Raw genomic sequence first — 18,167 nt, forward strand, 5'->3', positions numbered from 1 at the left:
CAGAAAATGAGCATGTGCTACTAAAACTTAATAGTACTAAACAATGAAACATATACTTGATTTTCTGTCTTTAATCAGATTGAAACACAAATTATTGCTAGTATACCTCTTTCCTTTAGGCTTCCGGAGGATTCTTATTTTTGGAATGGTGAGAAGGATGGTACGTATTTAGTTCGCTCAGCTTATCATCAATTAGGAATTCTGGCAAATTAATCTCCGAAACAGAGTTAAAAACTTTGTTTGGCGGTTGGTGTAAAATATCCTCCCCACTCAAGGTAACCTGTGTAAAAAAGTAGAGAAACTTGAATCTGTTTGCCCTTTTTGCTTCGCTGAGGTAGAAACATCCAAACACTTATTAATAGAGTGTAATGTTGCAAAGCTAACTTGGTTTTCATCTAGCCTTGGGCTCCATGTTCCTCAAAACTCTTCTTTGAAAAGTTGGTTATTGTTTTGCTAGTATACCTCAAGAGGAAATATACTTTAGAGACTCAATTGTTTTGCTCTATTTGTGGAAATTGTGCTTTTATAGGAACCTATTTCTGTTCAAGCAACTCAGCCCCCTCTCCCCCCTGATATAGCTGCACTGAATTTTGTTGATGAATTTAATCGTTGGCAGAAAAAGAAAAGGCCGGATCATGCTGCACCTAACCCTGTTGTTGTTCACCGTGCTCTTACTATTTAGGTTAATGCATGTTGCTTTTCGGATGGTTTTACTACCTTTGGTTGTGTGTTTAAAGACTCATCAGGCAACATTTATTTCTCAGCTTGCAGAAAAGAGAGATTGACTATAGATCACACTCTAGCCGAAGTCTTAGCTATCCGTGGGTACTTTCAAGTTGCAACTAGCGGCAGATCAAAATCTGAAGGAAGCTACTATCCAATCAGATGCCATAGTGGTGATTGAATGCATTAGAGGCTTGAATTCGATTGCAAGTACTGAACCAATAGTGTCAGATTGTAAACTTTTTTTGAATGCTTTTAGTAGTGTGTCTATTAATTTTATAAGAAGAGATTTGAATGTCCTAGCTCATAGACTTTCTGGTAATGTTATGTAAGTCTTGGGTGGGTTATTCCTTTCCTGTAGATAATCCTTCTGTCCGTTGTAACTCTTCTGTTAATTGAATGAAGTAGTTTGAATTTTGAAAAGAAAAAATAAACATCATCAATCAATGAATATGAAAAATGTTTAAGATGGAACCAAACATTGAAGCCTTTAATAGAATAATAGTTATGAAATTATTGAGAGAAAGAGATCAGAGGGTATTAATGAGGGAAACATTTTGCAGTTGTATTAAAATTTGGCACAATTGTTTTAAACATACAGTTTCCTTTGCTCGGCCTTCATATTCCAGAGGACTACTTCATAGAAGGTTAATACATACTGAAATATATTAGCTCAAGTGCAGAGCCGGGAAAAGTTCATCTTGCTCTCTTCCAAGTGTTCAGCCTAGAAATTGATTATAGATAATTCAAATACATTAATGACGAGTATTACTGCACAAATAGACAAATGGCAATACATATTCTTTTGCAGCCCCCATATTTCAGATCTCAAACCGTGCCAAGGATCATCAAGTTCAATCCATTCTGAAATCTTGAAGATTCCTGCAACAGAATCCAGAAATTTCAAAACTTATCATTTAATGGGAAGACTTGCCTCAGTCAGTCGCTACTTTGGAAAACTTGATTGAAATGAAAGCCAATTAAAGAGACGCATGTAAAAAGAAGTGAAGCACACAAAAGAGCTCTATAGCAAGTTCAATCAAAGAAACACATTACACCATTCAAATGAAACTTTATCTTAACAAAAGAGCAGACATGCTCACCTCTCAATTAGATTAAATGCAGCTTAGAAAATTTTAGCTTTGCCTGTTCCAGGTGTTCAGCCTAAAAATAGATAGTTGATTCGGCGAAATATGAAGCAAATAATATGTGAGGTCATACTAGTGCACCATATATACAATACTTCACAGGAAACAATGGCTTGCCACTAAGCATATGACACGTATGTAGCAATCGACATTATGTAAAGCATATCACATACTACGAAAAGAAGTTTAATAATAGCATACTTCAAAAACCCTTTAGATATTAATATAACTACTAATCTAACCACTACATGTTCCACATCCCTCTGCAACATCTCATTTCTCTCTAATATTAGCAGAACTAACACACGAGAGTGCGAGACAAACAAGAGAAGCATTTAAGAAAAATTGTCAATTCACAAAAGTTGTTAAGAGGCAAAACAAGGGGCAAAGGGGAGATTAAATATTTAATATATATTAAAAGTATAGCAAAAATTTCAACATTAACATATAAAGGGAGAATGAGAAGAAAAACTTTGTTACACTACCGATGGTCCATTACATGAACAGAAAATTGCATAGAAAAACTCAGAAAAAAGTAGAATAATCAATCTTGTCGATAATTGTGTTGGAGAAAGCCGCACACAACAAATATCTTGATTGCAATCAAACGCAAACGGATATCAAAAGCCATAGTATACCTGAATTTAGGAAGCATCAAAAAAGAAAAAATAATAGTATGCATGATAACCATGAAAGTTGACATTTATATATATTGTACTCCATCTATAAAATGTAAGAATCAAATACTAACAACATCAGAGAACATATTATTAAACTACAGCTTTGAGATAAGGCATGAGTATGTGCTTGATTAATGAAAACCTTGCTTACCGCTTATTTCTTATTGCTGACCTACTAGTTCTAATATTTGCTTATGATAGACAAAAGCTGTCAACAGGATTTGGCTTACTTTTAGACGCCTAACTATATAATTAATTTACATAATTTTTAAACAAACTGAACCTCATAACAAGAGGCGAGGTCAGCAATTATGGATGACTACATGTTGATATAAAAAAGTCAAGAATCCAAATTGTACAGAAAGAATCACATCAATAAAACAGAGAATAAAATTAAAGCACTATTGAGAAAGAAGTTATATTCATAGTTTGCTTATATTCTAAGGTGGACATTGGTGATATAATAGTATTTTATCAATTGAGAGTTACCATTATTCTATAACATTATCATGGTTTATATCTGACTCTAAAATTAAATGTCTCACTTACTGAATATTAGAAAACTAATACAATGTTGCACAAAAAGAAAAACAAAAAGAATGCTAAAAGAACTCAGTATGAAGTATAAACAGAGTCTACAAGATGTTGAGACAAGAATAAATAAATAAATAAAAAAAACATCACTCACTGTTTTGTTAAGACATCAGTATGCACCTTAAAACATATTACTGTGCCAAAAACTAATTTAGTATTTAGCTTGTTGCATAGTCCAATTTACTTATTGCGTAACAGACTAACAATAAATGGAGATAAAGATTGGATGGTTGTATTGAAATTGGAAATACCAAATTGTAACTAAAAGGCATCTCACTTTGTTTTACTCTTATAGTAGACCTCTAGCAATCATTTCGCGAAGAAGTTCCACCGCCTTATCATTCATGTCGTTTTCAAACAAAGCACGGATAAGAATTTCGAAAGTTACAGGATTAGGGGTGCAACCATTGTCTTCCATTTTTGACAGTAAGGACAATGCTTCATCAAACAAGCTCTCTTTACAAAGGCCATTAATCATAACAGTATACATCCTCACGTCTAAATGATAGCCTTTAATCAAAAGAATCTGATAAACCTCTTGCGCGTCCTTAAGTCTTCCATTTTTGCATAAACCATCAACAAGTATTGTGTATGTATACATATTTGGCTGAATTCCTTGGTCTTTGATCTTCGTAAGTAATGTGATTGCCTTGTCAACCTGATGGTTTTTGCACAAAGCATCCAATAAGGAATTGTAAGTGATCACATCAGCAGGTTGGCCTCTATTATGCATCTCATTTACAAGATCCCAAGCATCATAGATTCTCCCATATTTGAGAAGACCATTGATAAGTGAATTGTATGTTACAATATCAGGAGCCATGTTTTTTAAATGCATTTCGTTGAAGAGATTAACGGCTTCATCCACCATTTTATTCTTACATAGTCCATTAATCATGACAGTATAGCTATGAACATTAGGATTCACTCCCCTTCTAGCCATAGTGTTGAACACAAATGTGGCCTTATTCACTTCTTTGACCAAGAAATACCCATCCATCAAAGAACTATAAGTAACAAAATTAAGTTCCACGCCTTGTTTTAACATAACAGCTAACACATTTCTAGCTTTTTTGACATCTCCCTTCTTACATAAACTATGAATAAATGTATTAAAAGTTACAACATTTGGGCTGATGTTTTTCAACAACATTTCATTTAACAAATCAACTGCTTGTTTCATTTGACCCACGATGCAAAAGCCATATATTAAAGTATTGTAAGTAACCACATTAGGAAATATTCTCATGGCAACCATTTCAGAATATAAATCAAAAGCATCCGTTAGAAGTTTATCCTTGCATAAACTATGGATAATTGTACTGTACATGACCACATTAGGCTTAACCAAAAAGCCACCCATCTTTCTAAGAACCTGCAGGGCAGCTGTTGTTTCACCTATTTTACATAACCCGTCAATCAAGGTACCATAACTAACCTGATTAAGTTGAAACCCCTTTGCTACAACATCATCATGAAAGTAAAGGGCTTCCTTAACTTTACCATTAAGGCAGAGACCTTTCATAAGTGTAGTCAATGTTACGGTATTAGGCTCAAAACCCAGCTTGACAATCATGGCCAATACAGAAAAAGAAAAATTGAGGTGACGAAGGTGACAGAAACAATTAATCAAGATATTGAAAGTAAAAATGTTAGGTTGAATTTGTTTGAGTTCCATTTGTTTCGAAAAAGAAATAGCAGTGTGGAAATTGTTCATCTTAACAAGAGAAGATAAGATCTTGTTAAATTCAAAGATGGGTTTGGTAGGGTTGTTCATATGAATGATGCTATTGAATGAGGAAACATCATCGTCAACATTGGGAATGAACGAAGTAAGAGGCTTAATGAACGAGTATAATCGATGATGAAGAATGAAATTGGCATTAAAAGAAACAGAAAGAGCTTTGTACCTTAACCTTAAAAATGGCATTGTGAAATTTGTTGCAATAATGATTGAGAATGAGAGAAAGAATGAAGTTGGAGAGAGTAGTTCAATGAATGGTGTGAGTCAAACAATTAGCTCTAAAAGAATGCCGGATTTGGTGAAATCAGTTTACCACTATAGAACCATTCATCAAAGTGAAAGCAATTATTTATTTATTTTTTTACAAAGAGTTTTAATTTATTTCATTCTTATTTATTCAAAAAAAATTTGTTTAATTCTTAAATTATTATCCACGTCTACCCTTAAAAAAATTATTTTCAACGCTTAATTACTTAGATTTATTTTTCTCAAGATAACTCGAGTTCGAGTTTTTCATGGAATAATTTTTCAATGATGCTATTCATCCTGAAAGGTAGTTTCACGATACATCGCGACATGTGTATTTTGGCAATGCTAAATTCTTGACTTCCGTATTTCGGTAAAAAGCACCCCGTGAATTCCGCTGGGTCAGCTTTTTGATTGGTGGATGGTTGTTTCGGGATGCATTCGGGAAAAATGATTTCGTTATATTTAGCACTGCTGATAATTTTTTGCTAGACTCCACTCACTTACCAATTGGATATTGTATTATAAAATAATAACAGTGATAATAATTGTTATTTATAAATTATAGTTTTTTTTACTAAATCAAGATAGGATCTCATATCAAAATTGAATTATTCAAAATTATAGAAAGCATAGAACATGCTAAAACAAAAGAGAAGCAAGCATTCTCCATAAAAGTTGAAAAATTCAGCTCTTGATTTTATACCAGTGTTGATAAACTCAAGGGTCTAAGAATATTTAATTTCTTATTTTATTTCAATTTTAATTTTGCTATATTCTGTCCTTGAAGGTCTTGATCTGCAAGAGGAAAGCATTTGTAGTATCCTAATAATCCTTCCGCCATTTTTTTTCACTATTTTAGGAAATGGCCATTTTAGAATTCTATCTGCATTCTTGGAGTCCATTGAACCCAAGATATTCAACCATTTTCCTACCAAAAGTGCATCTCTTTTGTTATACTAAAATTGATTTTGTTCCAAAGTTTTTGAGAATTCTTAAAGTAATTATCCTAAAAGGGTTTGTCCTTCTTCAACAGAGTCACTGCTTCATTCTCTAACACAACAATTCTATATGAATTTTTATTCAATGGCCTGTACTGTACACCTTCAAACTTTATTTTTTTGTTGAGGCATGTGCCTAAAAATGAATGAACTGTCAAGTAAAAAACATATTACCAAGCATGTTGTTAGTCATGCCTCTACAATATACATGGTAGACAGAAAATGAGCATGTACTACTAAACCTTGATAGTGTACTAAAAAATGGAACAATGTAACAAAGACTTGATTTTGTGAGTACACTTATTGATCAGGACACTAAACACACATATCTGGTTGAATTCTTTGGCCTTTGATCTTCGTTAATAATGCAATTACTTTGTCAACCTGTTGGTTTATGCAAAGAGCATCCAATAAAGAAGTGTGACCTCTATTATACATCTGGTCTATAAGATCCCAAACATCGTAGATTTTCCCTAATTTGCGAAGTCCATCAATAAGAAAATTGTATGTTATAGTATTTGGAGACATGTTTTTGAAATGCATTTCTTTTAAGAGAATCACGGCTTTAACCAAGAATGTGAGTACATATGTGTCCTTGTTCATTTCTTTAACCAATAAATACCCATCCAAAACTTGACTGCACCACACCAAATAAAAGCTATCTTAGAACCTATTTGACAGCAGCATCAGCTGTGTCTAACCTGACTTGTTGCAAACAACCGTGTATTGTCACTTTAAATATGACTATAACAGGCAAAAAAAATTGCACCAAAACAATAAAATTGCGTAAAAAAAGTTTTTTGCAATATCATGATAATCATACATGTGTACCAGGGCTGCTAACACCAATTTAGAAGCAACAAAAGTTCCTGCGTTTGTCAGAAATTAATACTGAAGACTTGTACTTATCATTCAAGTAATCAGAGGCTCATGAGTAATAAGACTTGTATATTATATAGTGATCCGCAACCAAATAATAATCTATAGAAGAAAAAAAATCCTTAATTTCATTTTGCTAATCATACTTTTCTTTTATCAATCTCAACAGCTTTCTACTTCAAAATATAATTAGTGTCATTGACTTTTCTCTGCATCACCATCTTAAGCAGCTTCTCTTCACGAATTTCCATCGCACCACCTCACATCAATATTCCCTAGATGACTTCTTAACATGCAAATATCAAATACAACGATAAGTTTCAAAATACCAAATTCATAAGAGGAGTAATAATTCATGGGGATCTAAAAGCTCTTTAAGCCATCTAATTTTAGCCCTTTGACTCCATCACAATTCCTCTAGTCTTGTAATCTCTTCAAGCTCCATCTCTTTCCAGAGGGGGGAATGATGGATCTGAGTTTAGAAAGTTGATTCATCAAAGCACTCTTTTTATCTTGAGGTCCCCATACTTTTTATAACCACAATCATGAATAGCTTCCATAATGTTATTGAGAGAAATAATCTTATCACCATCATTGCTATTCCAAGCTTGTTTCACAACTTCTATACTATATCTTTATCTTGCATCCATATTCGTTCCAGTCTCATGAATATTTTATTTTATTTTTTTTTGTTCTTTCTCAACCTGCAGCACATGTTAGAGCCAAATTCTAAAAGGATAGAACAGTAGTCAGATTTAATCCTAAGCAAATGTATCTATTCAACAGCCTCTTTTTGCATATCATAAAAAAACATTGTTTATTTAATTTAGTGAAGAAAAAATATTTAGGTAGTCTATACGTTCAAAGCAGTTGTCTATTTAGTTAAGAAAAAATATTTTATGATCTCAATGCACAAGCAGAACACCCATAAACCTGCACAAACAGTCTCAATGCATGAGCGACACACAAATAAACACGCACAAGAAGTTCTATACCTCACTTTGCCATGGTCTTAAGAAATTTTTCTTTCAAAGTATTTTCTTCTCATACCTATAAGCCTGTGAAAAAACAAGGTAGAATAATGAAATTTCGGATATGCTTAGGGTGTTTTCCTCTAAACACGTCAAAATTCTATTACAAAAACTTAAAGGATAATAGATGATCTATAAGGATTTCAAGCATAGTTTCGGAAATGGTAAAATATGCAGTCAAAAGAAATGGAAGTAGCAATCAAGTGGTTGCAGACATTTTTCTTACCTTTGGATATATAAATGAATGGGGAAATTTATTGCATGTTTAAACTTTTCATGTTTTTATAAAGAACAGTAATGTTTAATGACCTGACAAATCAAAATCATCGAAGCTGCTTGAGGGAAAAGAATAATTTATTCTAATCGGAAGCAGTAAACTAATCAAAAGTAAATTTATAAACAAAAACATGAAGTTAACATCTTTTGTTTGCGTAATTTTTCATTTAAAATTAGCATTCACAAATCTCTTTACCATTTCCACTTAAAAAAATTTCATTAGTTTATAGTTTGCCCAATTAAATATAAACATTCAGATTCAAAATCTCCAAAAATCTCATTCGTTTGGGTGATTCAAAAAATATAAAATTAATAAATTTTTTATAAGTGGAATGCTTATATTGTTTATATTATAGTTTTGAGCCATTTAAACAGAGAAAAAAATATAAAATGTTAAAAATATAAACATTCAGATTCAAAACTTGGTGCAACCACCACAATGATTGTGGATGACCCTTCCACTGACAATCTCTTAATCTCAACTAATTTTGGAGCTCTTAATATAGCCTATCCTCAAGTCAGAGAGCAAAGCATAACCGTTGTCTCCTCCACTTGTGGTGCAGATTGAGCAGCCATTGAAATAAGACTAAATAAATCAAAGACTGCTCAATCTGCACCACAGACGGAGGAGACGACGGTTACACTCACTTTGACTCCAGGTATGGCAACAATAAGAGTTTCCAAAATAATTGGAGATTAAGAGATTTTCGGCCGAAGGGTCATCCACAATCATTAAGGTGGTTTCCCCGAGGTTTGAATCTACATGTTTATATTTTTAACATTTTACATTTTTTTTCTTCATTTAAATTTTATGGAGGCCGATTGCTCTTTAATGATTAACTTTCGTCGGATGTAGATCATCAATGCGAGAAGGATAGATAAGGTCAATTTCTTGTTGTTAGGAAGCAAAGTGATAGTGCTCCAAATGCTGCTAGTGTCGTTCCCTCTTTCGACAGAAAAGAAATATGTAATTGATATTTTTAAGAGAGAGAGAGAGAGAGAGAGAGAGAGAGAGAGAGAGAGAGAGTCTTGTTCATCTAAATATAGAAAAAGACTTGTGTGAGGAAGTAACAAGTTGGTGATAGGTAAAGAGCAGGAACGATTCATATGGACACTTGTCTTCCTTCAACTTAACTGAAATAACGGAGGATTTTACGGTGGAATCAGTTTAGGAATAGTAAAGAGTTGATTAATTCATTCCATGGATGCTAAAATAATGGCTTTTTATTTTTTTAAACTCTATATGAATTTATCACCAAAATTACCGAAATCGAAACTAGAGACAATCGAACGTGAAACCCTTTGAGAGGAGAAAACTTCAAGATCACAAGTCAACCACTAGGTCAACCCCGAATGGGATTTATAGAAAATGAATTAATAATCACCCAACGCAACTGCATGAAAATAAAATTAAAGTTCAAACTAAAATCAAAATTACGCAGCTGACAGAAAATTGAATTTAACACTTAACAATTACAAAAAGGGACCCTTCTAAATGTACAATGTTCATGATATCCTACCTTCAGTTGTCCTAAAAAAACTTTAGCTTACATAAGCTAGTATGACCTGCACGTTCTTGAGATAACAGTGAGGGAAACATTGACTTATCGGTACACTGTCAGAGAGTTGGAAGTAGAGCTGGTAAGCATTTCTTATTTTAGACATCCAGTTACCTAAACTAACTTGCTACAGAATTAATTGGGCCTTTAGTTTACAGACCAACTTCCTTAAGAGTTGACTGCACCGTAGTATTATCATTATTCTATTTCAGTATAATTATATATAGCTTGCAATAAGAGTAACAGTTTAACTGAATATTAACAGATTTACAAAACGCTAACAGGGCTGATACTAACAGACTGTGCAGCAATATAAAGAGACTCGAAACAACAGAAGATTGTAGTTGCAATAACAATATGAATCTACTCACATCTGACATTAATAAAAAAATACTAAATTGAAAGTGTAGTCCATCTTCATTGTTATGTGTGGCAATAAAAATGAAATAAAAGTAGGACAGTAGTTATGAAAATTCAAGTAACTTAATTTGTAACTGGAATGCATCTCACCTTGATTCACGCTTACAATGGACCTCTAGCAATCATTTCGCGAATAAGTTTCACTGCCTTATCATTCTGATCATTTCGGAACATAGCACGAATAAGAGTTTCGTAAGTAACAGCATCAGGGGTGCAACCATTTTCTTCCATTTTTGGCAGTAAGCATAATGCTTCATCTAACAGACCCTCTTTACAAAGCCCATTAAGCATAATACATCCTAACACCTAAATTATAGCCCTTCATCAGAAGATCGTGATATACACTTTGCAAATTCACATATGCTAACTAAGGCAAAATCAAACCCTTTTATTCCTATTGTACTCTATTTGTAATAACATGTCAAAATCAAACACTTGAACAATAGAACGCACACTATCAAACTAAGGCCTTAAGACAAGGCATGGATTCTCTTTGATTAATTAAAGCCTTCCTAATTGCTTACTATGTCTTTTGGTCTTTATTTCTAATTACTTTGTAAACATAGCAAGAGAAGGTAACTCAGTAAGTAAAGACTGAATGCTGCCTGTTAGTTCTTTTCTTTACCAGGAAGAAGAGTTATCCAGGGTTTTACAAAAGTTAAATCAAGCATACAATTGACGCACAATCAATCAAACAGAAGGATGGACAAAAGCCGTCAAACAGGATCTGGCTTGCAATAGACACCCCAACTACTTAAATAATTTACCTAATTTTACACTAATCTGAGTCTCAAAGAAAGAAGGTCAGGAATTATGGAGCACTACAGTGAGAAGCATCAATTGTATACGGGGAGGATGTGGACAATCACATTGAAGCTATAATAATACCACTGAGCATCAATTGCATCAATTGTTAACATATCAGTATGAACCTTACAACAACTGTTTTTTACCAAAACAATGTGTAGTCCAATTCCCTTTTTATGTGTCATAGACTAACAATTTGTTATTTCAAACTCAGAATAACAGACTGTAACTAGAAAACAACTCACTAGCTTTACTCTTACAGTAGACCTCTAGAAAGCATTTCACGAAGAAGTTTCTCCGCCTTATCATTCTTGTCGTTTTCGAACAAAGCATGGATAAGAGTTTCGTAAGTTACAACATCAGGCGTGCAACCGTTGTCTTCCATTTCGGACAGTACACGCAATGCTTCGTTAAACAAGCCCTCTTTACAAAGCCCATTAATCATGACATTATGCATCCAAGCATTTAAATGATAGCCCTTAACCATAAGATCCCGATAAACCTCTTGTGCATCCTTAAGTCTTCCATTTTTGCATAGTCCATCAACAAGCATTGTGTATGTGAACATATCTGGTTCAATTCCCCGGTCTTTGATCTTCTTCAATAACGCAATTGCCTTGTCAACGGTTTTTAAACAATGCATCCAATAACGAGGTGTAAATGATTATGTTAGCTTGTTGACCTCTATCATGCATCTCATCTATAAGATCCCAAACATCAGATATTTTCCCCGATTTGCAAAGTCCATCAATAAGCGAACTGTATGCTACAATATCAGGGGCCATGTTTTTTAAATGCATTTCTTTGAAGAGATTGACGGCTTCATCCACCATTTTATTCTTACATAATCCATTAATCATAGGGTTGTTCATATGAAGGATGCTATTGAAAGAGGAAACGGCGTCGTCGACATTGTCGATGAATGAAGGGAGAGGTTGATTGAACGAGTGTAATAATCGACGATGAAGAATGAATTGGCATAAAAGGAAACAGAGAGAGCTTCGTACCTTAAAAATGGCATTGTGAAGTTGGAGAGAGTAGTTCAATGAATGGTGTAAAAGAATGCCCGATTTGGTGAAATCAGGTTTTTTTTTTTTGGCCGGGTTCGAAACTCAAACGTGACATGTATTATATGCATTATCCATTACAACTCAGCTAAGCAGCTAAGTTCATGGGGACGGATTTGATGAAATCAGTTACCAGTATAGAACCATTCATCAAAGTGAAAGCAATTATTTACAAAGAGTTTTAATTTATTTAATTCTTTTTTTTTTTTTGACAAATACTCCATCCGGTCTCAAATGTAGGAAACTTTTCACTTTTTTTGTTCATTCAATTCAATAAATGTTGTATGTGGTCTATAATAAAGACCACATACATCATTTATTAAATGAATCTAAGAAATGAAAAGTTTCTTAAAACCGGAGGGAGTAATCTGTTTAATTCTTATTTATTCAAATAAATATTGTTTATTTCTTAAATTATTCTCCATGTCTACCCTTAAAAAAATTATTTTTCATAGCGTAATTATTTAGTTTTATTTTTCTCAAGATAACTCGAGTTAGAGTGTCCCCATGAGCATAGCTCAGTTGGCAGGGACATGCATTGTTATATGCAGGGGTCGGGGTTCGAACCCCGGACACCCCACTTATTCTCCTTGAAAAAGGAGAATTCTAGCCACTAAGGTACTTGACAAAAAAAAAAAACTCGAGTTAGAGTTTTGCATGGAATAATTTTTTTTTCTTCTAGACTTTACTCAATTATCAATTGAATTTATTAGGCTCTCTTTCCTATGAATTAGATAGTTAACACCAAAAAAAATACTATAATTAAAAAAAGGGTCTTGTTAACCGGTGCCCCCGGAGCATTGGTTAAGGAATCTATAATTAGAATTTTCTGTCTTGAAAATATAAACTGTCACTTTTTATTAAGTAATAATTACATTACTTTTTAATAAAAATTTACTTTATTTGGTGCTTAACCACTGCCCCGGAAGCACTGGTTAACATTCTCCTTAAAAAATAGTGTTATTGTCACTCTCTTTTACATTAACTTTTTTATCGGATGAAATCAATGTGAGTACTACACTTTGAAAATATGTCTCACATAGAGTGACAAACTCACGTGAGTTTCACCAAATGGAAAGTGAGTGTTAGAAAGACGGGTCAAGATCCTCTCTATTTATAACTTTTTCCATTTGTTGCAATTTGGAGAGAGATAGACACATAAAAAATAATGATGGCGGGATCCACTTAGTGATAGGACCTATCACTTATTTTTTTGTGTCTATCTCTCCCCAAATTGCAACAAATGGAAAAAGTTATAAATGGAGAGGATCTTTACCCTAGAAAAAGAGTGTTCGTAACATTGTCCAATTAAAAATAATAAATTAAGACTACAGACTTAGTCATTGGCATTTGTATTATAAAATAATAACAGTGATAATAATTGTTATTTATAAATTTTATATATATATATATATATATATATATAACAGTGATAATAATTGTTATTTATAAATTTTATATATATATATATATGGGTTATGTTACAAGACACCCTTTGGTGGTGTCTTTTATCAAGCAACACCTTAAGGTGTGATTTTCACTTTTTAGTTATAACTTTGCTAAAATACACCTTCATAAAAGTAAGTTGGTGTCTTTTCGCAAAAGCTCATAGAGTAACTTGATAAAAGACACCTTCACAAAAGGTGTCTTCTATCATAACCCTATATATATTTACTAAATCAAGAGATACACGAAGCATCAAAGTCATTCTCAAGGTAACACTTTCATCTTATGATGCATACTCATAATATATTATTAAGAAAAGAGGAAAAATAAATACGGAAAGGATGATTCTCTCAACAAACTCACAACATCCAAATTAATAGCATATAACGACATAATGCCTAAAAAAATATATGATAAAATTAAAGTTACCGGAATACCCATGCCTTCGGATCTACAACGTTGACGCCCAAATCTTTAATTAAATAATCGATCTTTCAATATGAATCAAATAAACACCGCAACAAGACGGAAAATCAAACAACGTCGCATAAGACGACGAACAACACACCACCACACTCAGATGACGAAATCACGAAGAAAAAACCTATATCTATGTGAAAATCACTTATTTAGATTGAAATGGAGAGAAATAATGAATAATTTCTCAATATTTTTAAAATTTAAAATAATTATTGATTGTGCATTTCGGTGGTCAAAATAATCTTTGACATTAAAATAGTCTTTGAATATTAATGTTAAATAATTTTATACGGAGATTAGTATGACAATAAACAAATACTTATTTTTTTTAAATAAATAAATACTTATATAGATCGAAATAACTACGTTGAAGGACAAACATTATAAGAAATTATTTTGACCAATAATGCATAAGACCATCTCCAATCGGAAGATATTAAACATTTAAGATTCATACCTATTAGGTACCACATTGAGGAGAAACTTTTGGGGGGTCTTATAAGACCCGGGGTTTCACTTAAACCTCAATCTTGAGTGAGATCCACATTTTTTTGTACTAAAAAATTAAAATTTAATAATATAAAATTATGAGTAAATCACCAAATTGTTCCATGTCTTTGTATAAAATTCTTAAATTGGTCTCTAACTCTATTAATACTCAAAATGGTTTCTATCTTTGTCAAATGTTTCTCAGATTGGCCCTTGACCCTATTAGTTGTTTTGTGTTTTGAGTTTTAATGGTTCAATATCTTTTGAATAACATTTGATAAAGACAGAGATCATTTTGAGTTATTGATAGAGTCAGGAACAAATTTAAGAATTTAACGCAAAGATAGAGACAAATTTAATGATTTACTCATAAAATGATTGATAGTTGATTAATAAATCACATTTATCCAGAAGTCCTAGCTCAACTGTCAAATTGCCGAAATTGTTAGGCCGGATGCCATGAACAGGGTTCGAACCCCGGTACCTCCACTTGTGTGTGTGAGTTTATAATGGCTTTGCCATTTCGTCTATCTACCAAAAAAAAATCACATTTAACAAATTTGTGTGACTGATTTGGACGATTGAATCTTTATTTATTACTATTATTAAAAAATTACAAAAAAAAAAGTGATACAGCATTGTGATTATTGTCTATCCCTGAACAAAATTGTCAGAATTGAATCGAGTCTACGTAAAAAATATCCTTTCTTTGGTGGACAGAATCCAAATCGCGGCAGAAAAGGAGAGAGCCTGAAGCGAAGAAAAGAAAACAAGAAGTATCTTTCTTTTGAGTTGGCCGTTCTTACTTGTTTTTATTTTGTTTGTTTTATATATTGCACGCCAACTGTTTGACAAAATGTTCTTCACGGTTTTCGATAGATCTATCAGATGTTATAGCATAGGCATGTATCATTCATGATAAACTGGCTTATCTATAAGCTATTTCTATAACAAAAGATAAAATAAAATTGTTTTTCTATAAGCTATTTTCATAAGTGAGCTTATAAAAATAATCTGAAAACAACTTATGAAGTTGTCATAAATGGTATTTATAAGTTCTTTCAAACAGTCTAACAAGTGCTTATGTCAGTAGATTAACTCAAATAAACCAATCTAGCCATTAAAAAAAAGACTAATTTAAACATGCACTAAGCGTTTTGTATAGAACTAGTAACATACCCGTGCATCCGCACGGGTACTGGTTGGTCGGGGACGAATTTGTGTAGTATAAACTTGACATTAAGTATTTGTAAACAGTTTTTTTTAGAGAAAGTATTTGTAAATAGCTGAAATGTATACACATTAAACAAATTATTATTAATATTTTTGTAATGTAGTATATAAAACGTAGGACAACAAAAACAATTATTAAAAAAGAGTTTTTCTATCATGTGTAAATTTGTAAATTTTTTATATAATGATTTATATAATGATTTTCTATCATTTAATAATTTGTTTATTTTAAACAAAACCATCCATTTCTCTCTCGCCTGAAAGTGAAACGGCATCCATTTCATTCATATCTTTTTCGTCTCCACCATGAACCACCGTCACCGGCAACTTCCGACCAGATCTACATCTTTCCGGCGACCTTTACTAAAAAAAAATTACATATTATTCATGACCTCATTCTCCTCTACCTTTCTATCTAATTAGATTTTCAAAAGGAAATAGCTTGAGAATTTCTCATTTTTTTAAAATATGATTTCCGGCCACCGTTTGCGGCCACCGTGAGCCTCCACTGCAAAAAATCAAACTGATACTTTGCTTACTCTAAACATCCACAACAAAACCCACAAAAATGAAGGCCGGAGCAACTTTTTTGGAGACAACCGCAACAACAATAGCTTCAGTTTAGTCATCAAACATGCAACAACAACAGCATTCAGAAGATGAATTTTGATGTGATTTTCTTGTATTTTCAAGAGATGTAAGAATATTATTTTGTAGATTTATGAATCCGTTTTAGGTTTCTAATACTACTGACATCCTTTTGTTCATACTTTTACTGGATCTTTGATAGAGAATCTTTTTTATTGCAAATTCCTTGAAGAATTTTTTTGTAGGTTTTTTTTTGTTGATGCAAAAATCATATAAGGTTTTCTTAACCACAAAAAGTTGTAATTTTTACTGCAGTTTTGATTTTTTTTCGAATAAAACATGAAAACTTTTCTATTTAAGAACTAAGTAGGTTTGTTTAGAGTGCCATAATATTTTTTCTTTCCAAATAAAAAAAAATGTCTTTTTCTTTTAATATTCAATTTCAGTTATGATTTTTATGATTTAACAAAAATATCATCCCATATTTTTTTTCAAAAAAATTCTCTCTTCCAATATAAATAATAAAATAGAGATACCAGAATTTTGCATATCCCAGATTTTATTAAAAAAATTCTCTTTCAATAAACCTCAAATTTTTTTGTATCAATAAATAAATAAAAATAATATTTAGGTCAACTAAAAACATAGATTCTTTCCTGAGAGTATCAATACTCTAGAAAGTCAGAACACCAGCAACTCATCCCTTTTTCTCGTTTTCATGTTATTTTTGTAGCTTTGATCTGGAATCTTCAATAATTTCTATAATTTCCAGTTTATTACTCATCTCAATTCGGAGACTTCGTCTCTCCGTTGATATCTCATCTGCTAACACCTCCCTTTACTGCCAATCAAAGAAAAAATATTAGATCCACGGCCAAGTTTGCAATACATATAAAGAAGATGCAAATGAGATGTTTTGTATGAAATATGTTTGTTACTTATCATTTTCTGCTGTGCTTTTTCAAAGATCCATTACTTATGTAGATTTTCTTTTTTTTGTTGTTGGGATAATTGTAAAATTATGTTAGGACTGTTTTTGGATATTTATTTTTTCATTAACTTCTCACTTCCTCATCTTTCCTATTGCTACTTTTCTTATTTTGCCTCATATGTTATGTTGATAAATTTGAACATGAAAGCGTAGTTTGTTAAGTAAATAAAATGAAGACAGGAGTAAAAGAAATGATGATTCTAAGGAACATTTTCATAGCTTTGTAAAGAGGAAAGAAATTCTTTTACCTGTCCATGTTCTTTCCTGCCCGTGTTCTTCTTTTATCTGCAGTGAGAGAAATTAAAATGGAGTTAAAACAAATGAGAAAATAAGAGAGTATTGAATTATGAAAGAGTATTGGATGCTATATAGAGTATTTGAAATTTGAAATTGAGATTTTGCCTCCATTGAAAAGTTTGAGTAATAACATTGAGAATAGTGAAATACTTTTGATTGTGTGCTTAAGTCTGACATTGGATTAGATCTTTTGGTATAAGAGAGAACCTTTTTTCATTTACCGTGCAAACCAAAATCTGTCCTATTCAGTTGGCATGTAATGTCACTAAGTTTTTTATATGCAAAGAAACTGAACTATAAGTTATTAGTACTTAGATGACATCATATCAGTTAAGTGTGGTCATTTGGTTAGAAAAAGTAATTTTAAGACATAATTTACCCTCAAATGTAAGATGTGGCAGCCAACCATTGATGGGCATAAATGAGTTTTCCACAACATACTCTTTTCTTATATTAAGAGGGATTTCA

General features: G+C 32.3%; 2 protein-coding genes and 1 long non-coding RNA gene across 3 annotated transcripts; all 3 read right to left on the reverse strand.

Moving 5' to 3' along the window:
* Nucleotides 1–3,169: 3,169 nt before the first annotated feature.
* LOC146917112 (uncharacterized) lies at nt 3,170–5,232 on the reverse strand. Its single transcript, XM_085718905.1, has one exon. It carries the CDS (start codon nt 5,073–5,075, stop codon nt 3,435–3,437), a length of 1,641 nt encoding a protein of 546 aa, XP_085575031.1. The 5' UTR covers nt 5,076–5,232; the 3' UTR covers nt 3,170–3,434.
* A 1,219-nt stretch (nt 5,233–6,451) lies between these two features.
* On the reverse strand, nt 6,452–10,532 carry LOC146917113 (pentatricopeptide repeat-containing protein At5g25630-like). The gene is made up of 2 exons (XM_085721824.1): nt 10,408–10,532; nt 6,452–6,773 (listed from the first exon to the last, which is right to left on the reverse strand). The coding sequence occupies exons 1-2, from the start codon at nt 10,530–10,532 to the stop codon at nt 6,452–6,454; spliced, it is 447 nt and encodes a 148-aa protein (XP_085577950.1).
* Nucleotides 10,533–16,424: 5,892 nt separating this feature from the next.
* LOC146917114 (uncharacterized) lies at nt 16,425–18,160 on the reverse strand. The gene is made up of 2 exons (XR_015015470.1): nt 17,651–18,160; nt 16,425–17,252 (listed from the first exon to the last, which is right to left on the reverse strand). It is a non-coding gene; the product is annotated as an uncharacterized LOC146917114 (long non-coding RNA).
* Nucleotides 18,161–18,167: the final 7 nt, after the last annotated feature.

Source organism: Medicago sativa, chromosome 6 (genome assembly GCF_051527215.1).
Source record: "Medicago sativa cultivar Bolivia chromosome 6, Bolivia_mono, whole genome shotgun sequence".
NCBI lineage: Eukaryota > Viridiplantae > Streptophyta > Magnoliopsida > Fabales > Fabaceae > Medicago > Medicago sativa.

Coding starts and splice junctions, on each gene's coding strand:
- LOC146917112 (XM_085718905.1), bottom strand. CDS start 5,075: ATGCCATTTTTAAGGTTAAGGTACAAAGCTCTTTCTGTTTCTTTTAAT.
- LOC146917113 (XM_085721824.1), bottom strand. CDS start 10,532: ATGGAAGAAAATGGTTGCACCCCTGATGCTGTTACTTACGAAACTCTT. Junction 6,774..10,407: donor ATGATTGCTAGAGGTCCATT/GTAAGCGTGAAT, acceptor GGTGTGGTGCAG/TCAAGTTTTGGATGGGTATT.